This window comes from Protopterus annectens, chromosome 7.part0 (assembly GCF_019279795.1).
Source record: "Protopterus annectens isolate FY-2018-M chromosome 7.part0, PAN1.0, whole genome shotgun sequence".
In the NCBI taxonomy this organism is placed as follows: Eukaryota; Metazoa; Chordata; order Ceratodontiformes; family Protopteridae; genus Protopterus; species Protopterus annectens.
In genome coordinates, this window is record NC_056739.1 from 220891916 (window position 1) to 220913488 (window position 21573).

The 21573-nt window shown below is 42.3% G+C and overlaps 1 protein-coding gene across 1 annotated transcript in view; it reads left to right on the forward strand.

Moving 5' to 3' along the window:
- Positions 1 to 20567, forward strand: part of DENND2C (DENN domain containing 2C) — a 1562444-nt gene extending 1541877 nt beyond the window's left edge. Inside the window, exon 17 of the mRNA XM_044076720.1 lies at positions 20329 to 20567. Coding sequence (XP_043932655.1) covers positions 20329 to 20567 — 239 coding nt within the window. The remainder of the gene's footprint in view (positions 1 to 20328) is intronic.
- The last annotated feature ends 1006 nt before the right edge of the window (positions 20568 to 21573 follow it).

Below are 21573 nucleotides of genomic sequence, written 5' to 3' on the forward strand. Positions count from 1 at the left end.
TGTTATACAATTTGTTTATGGCTGTGGTCCACCAGACAGGACGCTTTCCCTTGGTGGAGAGGGTCTTTGTTTTATTTGGGATTGCACGATCCATGCATTCTTAGAGATGTCCGTAGAAAGCATTTGTGTAGGATTCAACATTGTGGGATGTGGTTTCCATTGGCCCAGTGGGCTTAAATGATACCATCTCAGTCTTAAGAAGTGTAAAGTCGGCTTTTGAGAAGTTTTTCACTGTAGTCTTTTGTGCTGGGGGTGGAGGTGGAATATGTATATCCAGGGTGATTAGTTTGTGGTCAGATCTCACTAGTGAGGGGAATACTTCCGGTGTGGAGCATTTTGTCCCCATGTTTGTGATGATCAGGTCTAGTATATTATCCCCCTTGTGGGAGAGGTGACTAGTTATTCCATTGCATTTGAGTTTATGAATTCCAGGAACCTTTGGGCTAGGGTGTTAGGGCTAGAATAGTGCACCCAATCTATGTTAGGGTAGTTGAAGTCTCCCAATATGATGGTATTTGGTGAGACATTCATATCTTCAGGAAGGCTGAATGGGGTTCTTGAAATTGGAAGGGTGGTCTGTAACATGCAACCAGTTGTATAGCAGTTTTGCCTATGGTTAGTTCCACCTGGATGGTCTCCGATGCTTCATGAGTTGCCACTAACCTGGAGGTGTGGGTATCCTTGATGAATATGGACACTCCTCCCTTTGTGGTTCAGTCCAGGTTTTGGGGCCGAAAAGCATGATACGAGGTAAAGCCTGGTAGCGCTGGGGTGCTCTCAGGAGCCTTGAACCAGGTCTCAGTTACTGCGCAGACATCAATGTTCTTCATACTGAGGAGTGCATCGAGTCTGCTTCTTGAGATTTAGACTTCTGGCGTTAAGCAGCATTACCCTTAATTTTTTCCATTTTGTTTTCTAAGGAGGTGGGTTTGTCTTTGCACCTTGCCTAAAAAGGCACTATGGGGTGGCAAGAGCCTTAGCCAATATCCAGAAGCCCAGTGGTGACAGATGCAAGCCGTCCCTTGTAAGCAGCGTGGCTTGTCCAGCATGTCATCCCAAGCAGACAGACATTGGATCCCCTAGAATGACACCAGTAATTGAGCCAATTATTAAAGCTGATCATCTTGTCTTTGTATTGTGGCATCATTCTTGGTGAGGGCAAGATGCTGCTCAGGGTCAGGGTCATACCAGCCTGGGCTACATAATCAGAGAGCTCCTCTATGTCTCTCTTCATGTAGTCCAGGGAGGTACGTCTCAGGTCATTCACGCCGGCATGGACAATGACGGAGTCATATTTGTACGTGCTTTTAAGTGACCTGAGTGCGTGTATTATATGGCGGATCCTAGCCCCCGATAGGCAGCTCACCGCTACCCTCTCCTTGTTCAGCCTGGTAAGTGGAACGCCAGTGTGTCTGACTATAGAGTCACCTATCAGTAGTGTATCAGGCATAGTGTTTGGCCTTAAGGGCTGTTATTTATTGACACACCGATTTATTGAAGTATGTGTTGCATGTGTGATGTTTTGAGGTGGTGGATTTTTGGGTGTCTGCTTTGGGAGCCTCTGTTGTTTTGGTAAGTTTTTTATTAGAGCCTCGAGTATGTCTTTGTGTTATTATGTGTTTGATTTGCAGTTGGGGTAGGTCTATGTGTGACTGGGTTTGTTGTGTGTGTGGTTACCTTCTCCTCCTGTCTGGTCTTGCCAGTCCTGAGTTGAGAGAGTTCAGCCTCCAGTTTGGCTATATAGTTGCATCTCTCTCATGTATTTGTGTTTGTTGGGAGGAGGAGAGGGTTGTCTGTGTACATGAGACAATTATAGCATTGTCTCAAGATTCCCAGATTAACCAGCTGAACAGGAGAAGATGCTAGTAATCTACCACTCGACATGCTGGAATATTATAAGAGAGTGCTGTGCCTTTAAGGGAAGTGGGTATTCACAGGGGTGGTAGGTGGATGTAGTGCTACTTTAGTTTGAGAGTGCTTACTTAGAAGAGAAGTTTTGAGAACAAGTGCTAGGCTTATAATATAACGAGTAGACTGGTTATTCTAAGAGTAGAGCTTTCTAAGGGAAAATTTGAAGAGCAGACTTTGCGGAGCCAGAAAAAGTTTAACCGGCGCTGCGTCGTACAAAGCCGCGCAAATGCGGATTTTAAACAGGGAACTTCAAAAGAGCTAGAAATGGTCCAAAACAACCAATTATTACAGCTCTTGTGCTGAGGTCACTCCTTCAGGGACAGATAGGCTGCTCAAGGTTCCCCACTCCCACTGGTGAGCAAAGAAACTTCCTTCTATCCAAGTAAGGTAATGGACAACACAGGAACTACACCACAGCCCAGAATAGAGCAAAGCCTGTAAACTGGTCTAAACTAGTCGAGGAGAGGTGGGAAAACAAGGATTATTTTTTTGTTTTTAGATAGAAAGCACACAGAAATACAGAAAACAGTAATAAATCAGTTACACAGGCTAGCACACTTTAGTGGGCAGCTTCAACAGTTAAACAAACAAACAACAAACCTTCGACCAATTTTCGATCAGGTATAATTTTAAGTGCAGATATTATATAATGTAGCAAACAGTTAAAAAAACAGTTTAAGCTTGTTCAAAATAAGCAAGAGAAGGTATTTCAAGTAAAAAAACAGAAAAAATACTTAAGTCAGGAAAGTAGTCGCTTTTCTCAGTTCTCTGTAGCTAGGACCACTCTGCAGGGCCACATTTACCATGAATGCTTTAAAATTTATCTGATGAAGGATTTTAACCCGAAAGCGCTTGTCAGTGGATATTCATTTTGTTGGAGTTTCTTACCAGTTTTGGATACAACTTTTTGTGTATTTTAATAAAGCAGTGGAACATCCAGCGGAGTCTCACCTTTTCTTTCATTGTACTTATTTTTCGGCTGTTTGGTGAGTCTGAGGCATAGCAAAGAACATTATTTGGACATTCTCTGTAGCTAGGACCACTCTGCAGGGCCACATTTATCATGAATGCTTTAAAATTTATCTGTTTCTGTACTGCTACTTTTTATCCTGTCTGGATCACTTCTTAAAATGAAACTAACATTGTATGTTTCATGTTATCACAACAAAACTTAAAACAACTATTTTAGGAGCTACTTAAACAGCTGTTAGTGTTGGATTCCTGCTACTTCATTAAGACAAAGGCTTCACAGTAAAACTGCTCTCAGAATTCCTTGAGTTTCTTGCCTTCATTGGTAAGACCCAGATTTGAAACTTCAGTAACAAATCTTCAGATCTTTGTGGAAGGAGTTTAGCATTTGCATGCTAAATGTTTTTCAGTTTGGTTTCTCATCTAGTTGGATGAACTTCTTGATAGTTATGGCACATGGCTGGTAGGTTAATCTGGAGCATAAGTCGGAGCCAGATCAGTCTTTATTGTATATGCCTGTTTGAGTCCAGTAATTTAAAATCATAATTCTGTGTAGTGGTATGGGATGGTAGCCCATATGTGAATTTTTTTTTTAATTTCTACTCACAAATTAGGGATTTGTCATTTGTGAGATTGCAGGTGCAATACAATTAGTACTTTTTAAACAAGCATATTATGAAATGTAGGTTTCCTGTTGTATGGTTAAGGCATATATTTTATGTCTCCGCCTAGGGAAAGTGAAAACAACAATAAAAATTGCAAGTAGTGAGCTATAAAATGTTAACAATAATAAAAAGTTAAGTAAAGTGGTATGCAGATTTTACACAACCTTTATATACAAGAGTCAAAGTAGCAACTGAGTGGTTATGCATCATAGTGAGCTAGAATGAGTGTGTGTGTGAAGGTAATGAGAAACTGAGAAGTTAGGTGATGTGCCAGGGAAATGGCATTTACATTTGTTTTTTGGAGCTGAACCTTTGACTGTGCACAGACTTTTGGGTGAGAGAATGGTTGCTTTAAGATTGGAGGGGAGAGGTTCCCAGAATGTTGGGGCTTAGTATAAAGAAGCAGTAATTTGTGCAGTGGGCTTTGGGCGCTAAGTGGTCATGACTTTATAAGATTAAAGGATGGAAATTGTCTTATTCACTTAGCAGCTAAAGGAAGAGATTATTTGATTATTTAGAGTTTCAATCCTAGACCTCTCTCTCCTGAATCTGGCAGTCCCCAAAGAAAAATTCGAATGGTCACTCTACAATCTATTCTCCCCTTCTGGGAGAATGCCACTGGATGTGCTCGATAGATCTCAAGGACGTACTCACCACATCCTAATGGACAGGCTCCAGGAGGTTTCTCCGCTTCGGCTGGGAGCCAGTCACTACCAGTTCGGGTCCTCCCTTTGGTCTCACCACAGCCCCCAGGGTGTTTACCAAAGTACTAGCAGTGGTAGCGGCCCACCTGAGGCTTCAGGGGGTGCAGGTCTTTCCCTACCTGGACGACTGGCTCCTTACCGCCCCAACAAGGCATCTACTTCTCGGCGAGACTCCTTTCTCCATCTTGCTCCATTTCTGGGCATCACAATAAATACAAAGTCCAACCTGGCACCCACTCAGCTCTTAGATTTCATAGGGGCCAGTCTAGTCACAAGGAGTTTACGTGCCTTCCTTACTGCGGACAGGATTCTGAATCTGCAGCTCCAGGTGCGGGCCATTCTCCGTTCATGTTCTGTTCCAGCGGAGTTGGTCCTGAGGGCTCTAGGGTCCATGGCTTCGTCGATAGCTCTTCTTCCTCTTGCCAGGCTCAATATGCGCATTCTACAGTGGACGCTCTTAGTACAGTGGTCTTACCTTGCTCTCCCATGTATCATCCCATGGCGATCAGCAAGGCTTGCAAGCGGTCCCTCTTGTGGTGGCTCCACTCCCGGATCTCCACGAGGGCCCATTTTGTGCTTCTCCCCTCTCGCCACGGGGGCCACGGGCGCCCCCCGCCTCGGGTGGGGGGCACTTATGGGCCGGACAGTCCAAGGCACGTGGAATCGATACAGAGACCTTACTGCATATCAATGTTCTAGAGATGAGGCTGTGCTCTTAGCGTTGCTAGCACTTCAGGACTTTCTTCCCTTGGGAACAATTGCGATTCAGTCGGACAATATGTCTGTTGTCTGGTACATCAACAAGCAAGGGGGAACAAGGTCTTACCCTCTTTGTCGAGAGGCCATGAGAGTTTGGGAATGGGCAATCTCCACCAATCGCTTTCTCATAGCAACGCACATTCCGGTCGGTCCAACATCCTAGCGGACAACCTCAGTCGCACCATTCTGACCCCTTACGCAGTGGTCTCTCAATTGTCAAGTAGCGGAACGCCTATTCGCACGGTGGGGTACCCCTTCATCCGATCTTTTGCCTCTCCCTCAAACACCAAGTGCGATAGTTTTTCGCTCTGATACCTCCTCCCGGAGGTACCCCAAGAGGCAGCTCTGGTGCATGCTTGGCCACCCGGTCTTCTGTATGCCTATCCACCCTTGCCTCTGATGCTGCAAGTTCTTCAGAAAGCCTCTCGGGTGGGTTGCAGAATGATTCTCATTGCTCCGTTCTGGCCTCGACAGATCTGGTTCCCCTTCCTAAGGTCTCACTCTGTGAATCCTCCTTGGATTCTAGATCCTATTCCGGATCTGATATCCCATCCATCCTGCATTCCTCCTCGAACCTGGACAGCCTGGAAGCTGACCGCTTGGCTGCTCCAGTTCCACTCTTGATAAGGACTTCCGGTATCTCTTCACCGGTAAAGGCTATTTTGGTGGCGGCTCATAAACCATCCACTAGAAAAGTTTACAAGCAAATGCAACGTTTCTCTGTGTGGGCGGAGCGGCAAGGCCTAGATCCCTTCACGGTTCCTCTCCCCGTAGTGCTTGATTTTCTAACCTCTCTCTTTAATGATGGTGCCAGCAGTTCCACAGTCAAAGTTCAACTGGCGGCAATTTCTCACTATCACATTGGTCAAGAGTCTAATCCTCTTATGTCAGCCAAATTGTGCAAAACCTTTCTTAAAGGTACTTTCCTTCTCAGGCCCCCTATTAAGCAAGCAGTTCCTCCTTGGGACCTTTCTCTGGTCCTACAGGCCTTGACCGCTCCCCTTTCGAGCCCGCGGCTACAGTGGACCTCAAATTCTTGTCTTACAAGACAGCCTTTTTGGTAGCCATTACATCAGCCAAGAGAGTTTCTGAACTTCAAGCTTTATCAGCTAAACCTCCTTACTTGGTTTTTATCGGACCGTGTCTCCCTCAGGACCAACCCGTCCTTCCTTCCTAAAATCGCTTCTGAAGCAAACATCAATCAATCTATTAACCTCCCTGTTTTCTTCCCTAAGTATGAAAACAAAGGTGAATATAGGCTACACTCACTAGATGTTCACAGGCAACTAAGATTTTATCTCAACAGGACAGCTGGTCATAGGCAATCCGACCAGCTGTTTATTTCCTTTGCAAAATTCAATTTGGGCAAGCCAATTTCCAAAGTTTCTCTGTCCCGCTGGATTTCACAGTGCATTTTATTGGCTTATCAAGCGTCAGGAAGGCCCGCACGGAGGGTGTTCATGCCCATTCAACCCGGTCAGTATCTACCTCAGCAGCCTTCAAGGCTAGGATTCCTCTGGATGATATTTGTGCAGCAGCTACATGGGCTTCGTCTCATACATTTATTTCTCACTATAAGTTGGATCTTGCATCCAGGGGTAGAGCATCCTTTGGCTCAAGGTGCTCGGAATATCCTTCCATGATGGCCCAAGATTCAGGTAGCTGGGGACTCTGTCCCACAGGTTGCAGACAAATGAATATCCTACTTCAGATTTAGAAGTTATGTACTCACCATAACGTTTCCATCTGAGTAGGTGTATTCATTGTCTGCAACTCATCCTTCCCTCCTATCCCCTGGCCTTTCAGTTTCCTGCAAATTCTTTGTTACCCTTTTGAGGGTATTGTTGCTTTGGCAAACTCGATCTGAGGTCATGAGGGTAGAGCAGGGCATTATGGGTGAGGGGAGGAGCTGAGAGCTTGGATCCATAGCTGGAAACTATGCCGGTTCGGATCCGATATCGGATCCATAACCCACAGGTTGCAGACAAATGAATACACCTACTCAGATGGAACGTTATGGTGAGTACATAACTTCTAATTTCTACTAGTGCTGATCAGAGATGCCTTCCCTTTATGGGATTTTGCTCTGTCTTGCATTAGCTTCCTTCTTTTGTTATACAATTTGTTTATGGCTGTGGTCCACCAGACAGGACGCTTTCCCTTGGTGGAGAGGGTCTTTGTTTTATTTGGGATTGCACGATCCATGCATTCTTAGAGATGTCCGTAGAAAGCATTTGTGTAGGATTCAACATTGTGGGATGTGGTTTCCATTGGCCCAGTGGGCTTAAATGATACCATCTCAGTCTTAAGAAGTGTAAAGTCGGCTTTTGAGAAGTTTTTCACTGTAGTCTTTTGTGCTGGGGGTGGAGGTGGAATATGTATATCCAGGGTGATTAGTTTGTGGTCAGATCTCACTAGTGAGGGGAATACTTCCGGTGTGGAGCATTTTGTCCCCATGTTTGTGATGATCAGGTCTAGTATATTATCCCCCCTTGTGGGAGAGGTGACTAGTTATTCCATTGCATTTGAGTTTATGAATTCCAGGAACCTTTGGGCTAGGGTGTTAGGGCTAGAATAGTGCACCCAATCTATGTTAGGGTAGTTGAAGTCTCCCAATATGATGGTATTTGGTGAGACATTCATATCTTCAGGAAGGCTGAATGGGGTTCTTGAAATTGGAAGGGTGGTCTGTAACATGCAACCAGTTGTATAGCAGTTTTGCCTATGGTTAGTTCCACCTGGATGGTCTCCGATGCTTCATGAGTTGCCACTAACCTGGAGGTGTGGGTATCCTTGATGAATATGGACACTCCCCCTCCCTTTGTGGTTCGGTCCAGGTTTTGGGGCCGAAAAGCATGATACGAGGTAAAGCCTGGTAGCGCTGGGGTGCTCTCAGGAGCCTTGAACCAGGTCTCAGTTACTGCGCAGACATCAATGTTCTTCATACTGAGGAGTGCATCGAGAGTCTGCTTCTTGAGATTTAGACTTCTGGCGTTAAGCAGCATTACCCTTAATTTTTTTCCATTTTTGTTTTCTAAGGAGGTGGGTTTGTCTTTTGCACCTTGCCTAAAAAAGGCACTATGGGGGTGGCAAGAGCCTTAGCCAATATCCAGAAGCCCAGTGGTGACAGATGCAAGCCGTCCCTTGCGAAGCAGCGTGGCTTGTCCAGCATGTCATCCCAAGCAGACAGACATTGGATCCCCCTAGAATGACACCAGTAATTGAGCCAATTATTAAAGCTGATCATCTTGTCTTTGTATTGTGGCATCATTCTTGGTGAGGGCAAGATGCTGCTCAGGGTCAGGGTCATACCAGCCTGGGCTACATAATCAGAGAGCTCCTCTATGTCTCTCTTCATGTAGTCCAGGGAGGTACGTCTCAGGTCATTCACGCCGGCATGGACAATGACGGAGTCATATTTGTACGTGCTTTTAAGTGACCTGAGTGCGTGTATTATATGGCGGATCCTAGCCCCCGATAGGCAGCTCACCGTTACCCTCTCCTTGTTCAGCCTGGTAAGTGGAACGTCAGTGTGTCTGACTATAGAGTCACCTATCAGTAGTGTATCAGGCATAGTGTTTGGCCTTAAGGGCTGTTATTTATTGACACACCGATTTATTGAAGTATGTGTTGCATGTGTGATGTTTTGAGGTGGTGGATTTTTGGGTGTCTGCTTTGGGAGCCTCTGTTGTTTTGGTAAGTTTTTTATTAGAGCCTCCGAGTATGTCTTTGTGTTATTATGTGTTTGATTTGCAGTTGGGGTAGGTCTATGTGTGACTGGGTTTGTTGTGTGTGTGGTTACCTTCTCCTCCTGTCTGGTCTTGCCAGTCCTGAGTTGAGAGAGTTCAGCCTCCAGTTTGGCTATATAGTTGCATCTCTCTCATGTATTTGTGTTTGTTGGGAGGAGGAGAGGGTTGTCTGTGTACATGAGACAATTATAGCATTGTCTCAAGATTCCCAGATTAACCAGCTGAACAGGAGAAGATGCTAGTAATCTACCACTCGACATGCTGGAATATTATAAGAGAGTGCTGTGCCTTTAAGGGAAGTGGGTATTCACAGGGGTGGTAGGTGGATGTAGTGCTACTTTAGTTTGAGAGTGCTTACTTAGAAGAGAAGTTTTGAGAACAAGTGCTAGGCTTATAATATAACGAGTAGACTGGTTATTCTAAGAGTAGAGCTTTCTAAGGGAAAATTTGAAGAGCAGACTTTGCGGAGCCAGAAAAAGTTTAACCGGCGCTGTCACAAAGCAGCATAAATGCGGATTTTAAACAGGGAACTTCAAAAGAGCTAGAAATGGTCCAAAACAACCAATTATTACAGCTCTTGTGCTGAGGTCACTCCTTCAGGGACAGATAGGCTGCTCAAGGTCCCCCACTCCCACTGGTGAGCAAAGAAACTTCCTTCTATCCAAGTAAGGTAATGGACAACACAGGAACTACACCACAGCCCAGAATAGAGCAAAGCCTGTAAACTGGTCTAAACTAGTCGAGGAGAGGTGGGAAAACAAGGATTATTTTTTTGTTTTTAGATAGAAAGCACACAGAAATACAGAAAACAGTAATAAATCAGTTACACAGGCTAGCACACTTTAGTGGGCAGCTTCAACAGTTAAACAAACAAACAACAAACCTTCGACCAATTTTCGATCAGGTATAATTTTAAGTGCAGATATTATATAATGTAGCAAACAGTTAAAAAAACAGTTTAAGCTTGTTCAAAATAAGCAAGAGAAGGTATTTCAAGTAAAAAAACAGAAAAAATACTTAAGTCAGGAAAGTAGTCGCTTTTCTCAGTTCTCTGTAGCTAGGACCACTCTGCAGGGCCACATTTACCATGAATGCTTTAAAATTTATCTGATGAAGGATTTTAACCAAAGCTTGTCAGTGGATATTCATTTTGTTGGAGTTTCTTACCAGTTTTGGATACAACTTTTTGTGTATTTTAATAAAGCAGTGGAACATCCAGCGGAGTCTCACCTTTTCTTTCATTGTACTTATTTTTCGGCTGTTTGGTGAGTCTGAGGCATAGCAAAGAACATTATTTGGACATTCTCTGTAGCTAGGACCACTCTGCAGGGCCACATTTATCATGAATGCTTTAAAATTTATCTGTTTCTGTACTGCTACTTTTTATCCTGTCTGGATCACTTCTTAAAATGAAACTAACATTGTATGTTTCATGTTATCACAACAAAACTTAAAACAACTATTTTAGGAGCTCGCAAACAGCTGTTAGTGTTGATTCCTGCTACTTCATTAAGACAAAGGCTTCACAGTAAAACTGCTCTCAGAATTCCTTGAGTTTCTTGCCTTCATTGGTAAGACCCAGATTTGAAACTTCAGTAACAAATCTTCAGATCTTTGTGGAAGGAGTTTAGCATTTGCATGCTAAATGTTTTTCAGTTTGGTTTCTCATCTAGTTGGATGAACTTCTTGATAGTTATGGCACATGGCTGGTAGGTTAATCTGGAGCATAAGTCGGAGCCAGATCAGTCTTTATTGTATATGCCTGTTTGAGTCCAGTAATTTAAAATCATAATTCTGTGTAGTGGTATGGGATGGTAGCCCATATGTGAATTTTTTTTTTAATTTCTACTCACAAATTGGGGATTTGTCATTTGTGAGATTGCAGGTGCAATACAATTAGTACTTTTTAAACAAGCATATTATGAAATGTAGGTTTCCTGTTGTATGGTTAAGGCATATATTTTATGTCTCCGCCTAGGGAAAGTGAAAACAACAATAAAAATTGCAAGTAGTGAGCTATAAAATGTTAACAATAATAAAAAGTTAAGTAAAGTGGTATGCAGATTTTACACAACCTTTATATACAAGAGTCAAAGTAGCAACTGAGTGGTTATGCATCATAGTGAGCTAGAATGAGTGTGTGTGTGAAGGTAATGAGAAACTGAGAAGTTAGGTGATGTGCCAGGGAAATGGCATTTACATTTGTTTTTTGGAGCTGAACCTTTGACTGTGCACAGACTTTTGGGTGAGAGAATGGTTGCTTTAAGATTGGAGGGGAGAGGTTCCCAGAATGTTGGGGCTTAGTATAAAGAAGCAGTAATTTGTGCAGTGGGCTTTGGGCGCTAAGTGGTCATGACTTTATAAGATTAAAGGATGGAAATTGTCTTATTCACTTAGCAGCTAAAGGAAGAGATTATTTGATTATTTAGAGGTTTGAAAAGTTGTGAGCAGAACAGGCCAGTTTTTTGTTTGAGAGAAGCCATTTGTTTCCTAATATCTTGCTCTTGCAGTGGTGTTCACATTTTTTGGTGATTATGATGAGCCAGCAGTTTTCATTGGTGATTGCAAATGTGTGGAGTTTCTTTTCGAAGCAGAATCTGTTAATGGGAGACCATATTCCACATGGGGGAGTATAATGCTTTTGCTTAGTGCTATTCTTGAGGCCTTATAGATGGAGGAGATTTCATTGGGCAAGAAATTGAATGAGTTAATGTTTTCCTTATATTTAAATGGAGACTAAAGTTGAGATATGGGTCTATCCAGAGATACACACACACCCATATACATAAATGGGTCTACTTCTGTATCCCGAAAAGCCACAACACTGAAGGCTGGAAGATCGAGACAAGAAGGGCAAAACTCGCAATCACGAATCATGCAAGTATTCCCAAGGGCAAATAAACACTTGTCCACAGGGGGAATTCTGCAATTCTGCCCTTTCTGCACTGTAGTGTGATCTCAGATTTGGTATGTATAGTTGGGGGGATGAGCGGCACAGCCCTCCAGCTAGGTGGGTTTTAGCTGGTGCACAGTGATTTACTGTTTTGGACAAGTATTCACTTGCCCTGGGAATACTTCCTCGATTCATGATGTTGAGTTTTGTCCTTGTCTCGATGTTCCAGTCTTTGGTATTGTGGCTTTTTGGGATATAGAAGTAGACCTATATGTGTGTATGTGTGTATAATATATATTCTATCTAAATACATTAGGATTTTTGATGGCAGTGTTGTGATCAAAATTGTATAAAGGAAGCTCCCAAGTATGTAACAGAGTCCAGAAGGTTTATGATGTTTTCTTGGAGTTATTTGCATAGATATTTTATACCCCAAGCAAACTTCAGAGAAGCTTTTTTTTCAAGTAGATAGCAAATGTTGGAGGTGTGATGGGAAAGAGCAAGGAAACTGGGAACATGATTTGTTGGGAGTGTAATGAGTTGGCCAATTTTAAAAATTTATTACAGCATACCCTGTCATAAATTTTGGGGGAACAAATGGCTGTAACTAAGGAAATTATTATTTTTTTAAACAAAAAAAAAAATCTTTATTGAATTATCACTTATGACTTGGGCAATCTTACATTTATATAAAAGAAAACAAACTGTATTAACATTTTCAGCTGCAAACATTATACATAGTATGTTATCTTCTATACAGTCAGTCAATTGAGCATTATATAGCGCATTCACTTCCTGCATTCCTCAAGACTCATTCCTCCCACAGAACATTATTCTGCATGTACTGTTCCCACAATTCCTTTTTCATGTAATTTAATCCTGCCCTTTTCTGAAGATCCTACTTCCAGTTCTTTTATCTCTGTTACTATATTAACTACTTCTAATATGGTTGGTTTACACTTTGATTTCCATTTTCTAGTAATTGCTTTTTAAATTACCAGAATTAAACTCTGCAAGGCCTATTCACTGCCAATCATTAGCGGACTGGAGTTCTGCTGTGGTGACCCCTAACCGGGAAAACCCGAAGGACAAACTCTGCATGGCCTTACTATGTCTAGGCAATTCACATTCTGTATTCTAGCTCAAAAAATAATTTCCTTAGTTACACCAATTTGCTTACCCACTATTTCTGACAAAGTAGTCTACAGGCAATTTTTAAACTCCGCCAACTCATTACACTTCCCAAAAATACATTCCCAATTACCTCTTTCTCAACCATCACACCATTCAACATTTGCAACCTTCCAGAGCAAAAATTCTTTGGTGTCTGCTTCAGGTATAAAAATAGCTATGCAGACATTTTCAAATCCTAAATCTTCTAGATGTCGTTGCTTGTTTGGAGCCATACATATATCCTCTCATTGTTCCTTTGTGAATTGCTTATCTAGTATGTCTTCCCTATCTTTTCTCCTTTGTGAATTGCTTATCTAGTCTCTCTTCCCTATCTTTTCTAACCTACTCTGAGTGATTCCTACAGTTTTCATGCAGTATTTTATATATATTACTAATTATACCTTTATCAGCAGCTTCCATTGTAGATTCAACTAAAAACTCTACCAGTACTGGTCTTTCACTTAGGATCCCAATATTCCTTTCTGTTTACCTATACTCTGATGTCAATCTTTGATAGGGAAGGAAGTCTGTAGCCTACATACCCATTCTGTTACCTTTCCCCCTCTAATTATTTCCTCACAATACCTTTGGTTCTTTGCTAGTTTTCTCCAGTAAATTCCAACCCCTTTTTGCAGTCATCCCTATCAGCAGAATCTCCTTTCTCCATCCCTGTGTTGGTTTAGTTTTTGAAATACTTTCTGCTACTTTATAAATACAGTATTCTGTATGGCTATTGCTATTCTCCTTAGGGATTTCCAAACAGAATCCCACTCTGTCCTTATTTCTGGAGTCCCCCCCCCCATTTTATCATCCCTTTACACTTTGAATTATAGCTGTCTGCTGTGATATGTGTATGAGCCTTAACTTGTTTTGTTGAAAGGATCAACTTATCCCACTTGACTCTTGAATACAAGATGTCTTAAGTAGCTATTGAGATGAGTTGATAAAACTGCAGAATTCAGACATTGAAATGAAGGAAAGGTAGACTGAACTGAGGTTTCTCAAGAATAACTGCTTCAAGCAGTAGAGTTAAGAGACAGAACAAAGATAGAACCTGTGATTTGAGTAGTGCATTCATTTTATGAAAGTAGAAACAAGCAAATGGACTAGTATTCCGTAGCTGGATTTGCTTAATTTAAAGGGCACATCATGTGTAAGCTCCAAATCTGGCAATGAGAAAGCAGCCAAGACTTGTATTAGTAAAGCTGCAATCCCACCAGCAGAAACGGTTTCTACTGACAAAACTATGGCAGAAGGGAAAAAATAAAAATTGGGTACACAAGAGTGCTTGTGGAAAATGAATGTTCAGTGTACAGTAGTCAGAAGCAAGCAATACGTTTATCTCTGCAATCAGGCAATGTTGAGCGGGAAGTCTGAAATTCATGTTGCTGTACCCAGCTGTCTTTAGATGTTTTTTCCTGGAAGATCAGAATACAATTTTGGATGCAAAATAGGCTAAGGATAAGGAGAGAATAAAAAAAAAGTTTAACCAGAACGCTGAAGAGGACTGTGCTCCTCATTCTTCAGACAGTAACGAAACCTATTGAGAGAATTTGCCAGTGAAAACTTTTCCTTAGTACCAAATGAAAATGATTACGATACAGGAAAAAAAAGCTTGGATGCTGATTATTAACATAAGGATTACCTTGGACTTGAACCAGAGACTGGTGTTAGGAAGTCAAGATTATAAGGAAGACCATCTATAATGTGAAATTAGTGAGTAAATGGAAGATTTGTAATTGTCATTACTGTCAGATGTAGTTTATAAATGAGAACTGTGCTTCTGTGAGAAGTGGTGGTTGAAGGAGGCTGGAAGTTTGTTCATCATATCATAGGAGATTACTAGGCTGTTGGCCCTGAGGCCCTTAGAAGCCTAACCAAGAGTTTAGCCCATGTTTAGACAAATCAGCACCCAATGCCCCTGTCCACCAGGGACATGGGTGGAATCCCAGGGGTATATTTTCTCTTTCCCATCCTGTTATCCAGGTTGCACTTAAAAAGGGATAAAGAGGGACTCTGCTTGATGTGGAGAGGAAGGCTATTCCATAGATGAGGGAATCTCTGGGACACAAATCTGCCTCAGCAACAAGTCTTATTGATGTCACAGACCAGGTTGAGGCCACGTGTACAGGTTATTCATGTGGAGCTTGACTTGCGGATATGCAGCAGTCCCATCAAGGTGGGGTCCGTGATCACCTTGTATGCCAGACAGAGGTCACCTCTGAGAAGTCTGTATGAAACTGAGTAGAGGATTAGCGCTTTTAGCATATCTGTGTATGGTAGATGTTTGAAGCCCTTGATTCTCCTGGTGAAGAACCTCAGTGGTGTCTCTAGCTGCTGCATGTGCTTTGCAAGGTATATGCCGAAAGGTGCATTGTACTCAGTAATGGGCCTTATAAGGGAAGAATACAGGGATGTTATGACCTCCTTGTAACTGGATGAGATACCCTTACTTATGAGGTGGGTCATGTAGAAGGCTTTCCATACCACGGAAGTGACATGGTGGTCAAAAGTCAGGTTGCTGTCAACCTGGGTGCCCACGTCCCCCACAACTGATTGAGTGCTTAGGATGTTATTAATGTGATAATTTGTGGGGACGTCACTCTCCCCAAAGGGATGATGATACATTTTTTGGTATTCAACTTGAGGCCATGTTTCTAGCACTGGTCATTTGTTTGGGTGAGACCCTCTTGGAGGATGTCCACATCACTAGGGGAATTGATGACAGCGCCCATCTTGCAGTCATCTGCAGACTTGGTCAGCCATAGCCCACTGTTTTTGGCCTGCACCTCAGAAAAGTATATCCCAAATAACAGAGGCCCCAAGACTGATCCCTGGGGTACGCTGCTAGTTGTGGGTCTACTGCTTGAGGTGGCTTCCCCTATTTTGACTAGGTAGGTTCGGTCAGTGAGCCTGTTTGCTAACCATCTGATAACTTGTGAATTGATGACTAGTTGAGAAAATGTATGTATTATACCTGAGTGGGGAATAATGTCAAAGGCTTTGGCCAGATCAGGGAAGGTGGTGTGCACCGTCATCCCCTCATCCATGGCTTTGGTGACTGCCTCAAAGAAGTCAACCAAATTTAATAGACATGACCTCCTGTTGATGAAGCCAAACTGTGTTGGATCGTGTGTTTGGAGGTTGCCAATGTCCTTATTAATGAGCTCCATAATCCATTCCATGGCCTTGAAAATCAGGCTAGTTAGGCTGATGGGTCTATAATTTCCTGGATCAGTGGATACTCCACTCTTCTGCAAAGGGATGACAGTGTCTGTTCTAAGCTCAGCTGGGACAAGTTGGTACTCAGGCTTTGGTTGAATAGGGCACCTAATGGTACTGCAAGTTCCTGCCTGAGTTCAAGTAGAATGCAGCCTGGAATGTCTTATCAAGTCTTGTGGAGGCTGTATTTTTTTGCCTGTGAAAGGGCAGTGATGACCTGTTCCCTAGATTTTAGGGGAAGGGGGCAAGGTACTGGGGATGTCCTGATTTTTGATGGGGGGGGGGGGGATAGAGGGGTGAGATTTCAACTGAATTTGTCAGCCAGCAGGTTGACTGTATCTACCACATTTGTGTATGTGTCTTTGACCACCAGTTCTGAGCAGATTTGGTTGCTTCCTTTGTGACTATGGACATATGTGAAGAAGGCCTTCTGATTGTCTCTAGTAGATGTGGCCAGTTTGGTCTTGATGTTTGCTTTGGAGGATTTCACTAGTGCTCGTATTTGCTTGTTCAGGCTAAGGAGAGATTGCTTCCAATTGGCACCTGCACCTTCTTGGTCCTGGACAGCAAATTTTTCCTTTTGTTATAGAGTTTATTTATTGCAGATGTCCACCAGACAGGTTTACTCTTCCTTGCAGATGATAATTTTGTCCTGTCAGGTATTCCTGATTCCATGTATCTATATAAATGCTCGTATACTATGGTGTAGATTTGGACATTGGTGCCAGTTCCTACAGAGGAGGAGGGGCTGTGAAGCTGTTTATACCATCCCTCAGGATGGAGAAGTTTTTTTGTTTGATCTTAGCTAGATGGGGGTTGGGGGAGATGGTGACTTCGAAAGTGACAGCTTTATGGACAGATCTTACCAGAAAGCATGATACTGTAGGGGATGCTGCAATGTTTACTCATGTTTTTTAATACTGAGTCCAGTATATTATCACCTCTTCTGGGGGGTATCGCATTTGCAGTGACAAAATCAAGGATTCTCTGGGCATTTATGTTCTGGCATGAGTATTTCTTCTAGTCTATGTTTGGATAGTTAGTCGCCCAGGATCAGGGAAAAGGGCTGAATTTTGATCGATTCAAAGAGGTCCAGATAGTCAGAGTGGGCATCTTGAGACAAATTTGGGGGCCTGTAGCTAGAGGAGCCTTGTCAGTGGTTAACTGCACCTGGAGTGTTTCCTGTGTATCATACTGTTTGACCAGCCTGGAGGTGTGTATGTCTTTAATATATATTGAAACTCCACCTCCTTTGACTTTGCTGCCCACAGTTTGGGGTCTGAGTGTATGTATAATGGGATGAGTAACCAGGTAAGGCTGGTGTGCTGTCCGCAGCTCTGAACCAGGTTTCTGTGACTGCACAAATGTCAACATCTTCTAGGGTTAAGAATGCTTGCAATGAGTGCAGTTTCATGTTTAGACCGCTAGCGTTTAGGAGCTTGATCTTTAATTTGTATTTTGTTGAAATTTTTATGTTGGTAGTTTTTACCTCATCAGTTTTCCAAAAAAGAGGCACTATGGGGGAGGCAAGAGCCTTTGCCAGAACCCCAAAGCCCAAGTGAGACAGCTACAGGCCATCTTTGGCAAACCATTGTGGTCTGTCAATCATATCTTCCCAGGCTGTCGGGTACCGGATGCCTCTGGAATGACACCAGAAACTGAGCCAGTTAGGCAATCATTCTGAGTGACAGTAGAATGGTTCTCAAGGCTAGGGACATACCTGCCTGGAATACATGTTCAGCGAGCTCAATCATGCCTCTCTTCATGTAGTCCAGGGAGGTACGTCTCAAGTCATTCACTCCAACATAGACTATGACAGTTATAACAGTACCTATTGTTGAGAGACTTGAACACGTATGTGATATGGCAGATTCTGGCACCTGACAAACAACTAACCGTGACTTTCTCCTTATCCAGCCTGGTGAGAGGTACATCTGTGTCTCTCACAATGGATTCTGCTGTGACTAATATGTTGGGTTTATGGTTAAGCCGTAGTGGCTGTGAGGCAGGTGTGTGGACTATGCATGGTATGTGGTATGGAGGATTGTGGACTTCATGTGTGTTTTTGCCTCTGAGGTCTCCTTTTTTGGATATGTTTTTGTTGAGAACCTCTGCATATGTGGGGGTTGGTTGTGGAGGTTTTCATAAGACACACTGCTTTCTGTTGACTCTAAACACGTTTTTCCCAAATGCAGCTTTTATTTGCAAAAATTACTTTCTCCATCTTTTAGTGATCCCTTCTCTGATTCTTTTATTTCCTTTACAATATTCAGTACTTCATGTACAACAGGTTTAATCCTTGATTTCCACTTGTGTAATTGCTATGTTGACTGTTAGCAATATCAAACTTAATAAAGTCTTGATATGTTTCAACAGTTCTAAACCAGGCTTCCCACTTCACATAATAATTTCTATACCTTCTTCACACACTTTTGAGGCCCCATACTATTTGTGATGCTTCGGCCAACTCCTAGAAAAGCTGATTTATATATAGACTGTGGAAAAGATGCTTTCTTCAACCTGATCATGATCAGTATTTTTTTGTGTGTGTGTGTGTGTGTGTGTGTGTGTGTGTGTGTGTGTGTGTGTGTGTGTGTGTGTGTGTGTGTGTGTGTGTGTGTACAATCATGCCCACTGTACTGGTCCCTGTTCCCAGTTGTCTCTTTATTTCTGTGCAGTCCTAGAATCAAGACCATTTATTCCTTAGGCATCTTAGGCAGGAGCCATATCTGCCCATTCATTCTCTGAAAATGAGAGTCTAGGGCTGTGGAATGCCATGTGCTATGGCCCCTATATCGTACCCTACATAACTCCTGCAGTACTGACCGTGACTTGTATTGTATGCTGCTGCTTGGGACACGTATTGTATGTTCTCACACAAGTCTTCTGCCTGTGAATGGTATGGAGTCACCTAGCAGCCTTAGGTCATCTGCAATATAGTCAAGGCTTTTTCCTTCCAAGTCACAGAACCAGACTAAATCTTAACTATCACGTTCTTATTTGCACTCAAATGATGAGGTGAAGGTAAGTTTATTCTATCAGGACTGCTTTCATTCATTGTTTTAGCCATTTTTTCTGTAGGTGATTCTTACCTGCCTGGCCACCTTCAGCACCCCCTCTTACTGGTCTTGAGCTCATTTGTTGACATGCTGTTCGAGGAGTCACCAGATAGGAAATGAGGACCAACAAGTGGAGGGTGTCAACCAGGCAGCCACAAAGGTGTTTTTTTGTGCCCTTACTCGCATCTAATAATGTGCGCAATGAGAACTTTTCAATTGGGTCCCAACTCAACCCTAGTCAGTAAAGTGTGCAGCAGAATCACTGTGGGTTCTATTATACCCTCCCTTTGTGTGCGAGTGCCACCACCGCAGTACTAATGATGACTCGTTACCAGCTTGATGAACTAGACCCATATCTCTAGATAATGTTCGCAGCTTCATCTGCAAGTTTCTGCTTGCATCTGGCAAAGAAGCCAGGTGCTAGCCGCTCATGTGTTCTTTCCCTTCTGGCTGTTCGTTTGCCTGAGCCACTATTAAAGTGTGGGTCATCTGTATCCCTGTACATTACAGGTCTGGGCTACTGTCTTTAACCATTTGATAAGCCCTGGTATATTGCATTATCTTAGTACCCACTGCAGCATTTTCTCTAAGTTGTGTGCTGTACGGGTAGAGTAATGGATTATGTATAGGTGCTAGAACACACTGTATGATGGGTCTCTAGAGTAAATTAGAGGTAATAAACTAGCTGGGTACAAGTGTGTTAGGGATTTTGATCTACGGAAAGGACTTCTGGTCTTATGCGACTAACATACCCATCATAACTGAAGTAAATACTTAATGTTTAGAGGTGGTGTATCTATAGACTTTTCTGATGTCATGAGATGCATAGCAGAGGTGTAATACCCTGTCTAGGAATGCTTTTGCTGACATGTCCACGGAACCACACATTACCTGTCAGAGATCACATGTAATTAAACAAAAAATAAGTTCATAAGCTCTTCAGTTCAGCTTGAGGTCAGGAAAGGGTTTGTCTGCTATGGAAGCCTGAAAAGAAAATGTCCTTTGAAGGTACATTGTCCATTAAGTTGGTTTTGTTGCATCCATAAATACATTTTTGGTTCACTATATTTTTCAGAGTTAGCAATATTTCTCCAAAGAATGCAAAATGATTAGTTCCCAGTATTTTCTACATACAGTGCAGCCTAGCTGAAACTTTAAATGTGCGATTATTTTCTAAACTAAATGTTAACAATGCACAAAAATCCTCATGTTTCACAGGTGAAGTCACGCTTAGCACTCTGGTTTCTGAAGCATTTGTCAGATTCCTTGTTGAAATTGTGGGCCACTATTCTTTGCACATGTCTGTTAATGAAAAAGGAGTGAGAACATTTCAGCAAGAGGCTTTTCGAAAGTCCCACACTTCAAGATCTGTGCGACAATTCTTAGAGCTATTCATGGAAACGCAGATGTTTGCAGGATTTATACAAGATCGTGAACTGCGTAAATCTCGAGTCAGAGGTTAGTAGTTTGCCATGTTATATTGTGATTCAAGTAGTAACCGTCTTACAAAGCAGTATAGTATCTGTAGTGCATTTGTATTTCTGGTTAAGCAGTATATCATGTATTTCTATCATTATTTGTGTAATGCCCTCTTTGCTAGGTCTATCTTTTTGCTTCCACTTACACATTGTAGTGTTACAGCTTTTTTCAGTGCTAGCATTAATGCATGTGATAATGCTTTTTCTGATCTAGTAAAAAAACTGAGCTGTCCTACCACAAAAACAAAAAAAAAAAAAAAAACAGTAGAGCAGTTATAACATCTTGTCCTTGATATAGCTTATCATATATCTCTTGCAGTATCCTTTTAACTGTCATATATCCTGCATTACCAAATTGTATGTAATAATCTCCCAGTGATTTTTCCCCACATCTCCAAAAGTGTGGAAAAACTGAGTGGAGACTGTGGAATAATCAAAAGGGTGTATATAAGTATTTATTTTATGTATTTATTGCATTTGTTTAACTTGAAGGTCCACTGGGCCAAAAAGTGCCCATTTTCAGTGGAGGCCCTGGGAGAAAAGCTTCACAGTGATGTATACAATACATACAATTTGATAAAAAACTCAAATAGCAATTATAACGATTTAAACAGTGTACAGAGTTTTTGAAAAAGAAAGAATGAAAGGCAGTGCACCTGTGAATAAATCTGACTACTGACAGTACAACAAAACTATTGATGCAGAGAGGCAATGCAGCTGTGTGTAAAAAATAGCAATTGACAGTACAGGTACACAAGTGTCCAGAAGTGGATTATCTTTCAAGGAGGAATAGTGAAGGATAGAGGAAGGAAAGGTGGGAGTAGAAGAAGGGAAGAAACAACATCAGGTTTGGAAGGAGGGGAGATGCAAAGTCAGGTAATGGGTTGAGAGAAATTGGCGCATGAGCATTGCCAGTGGGCGGAGAGATGTTTTTTGTTTTTTTTTTTCTCCAAGTCTGGTAGCACATCATGGGATTAAGATTAACTTAACT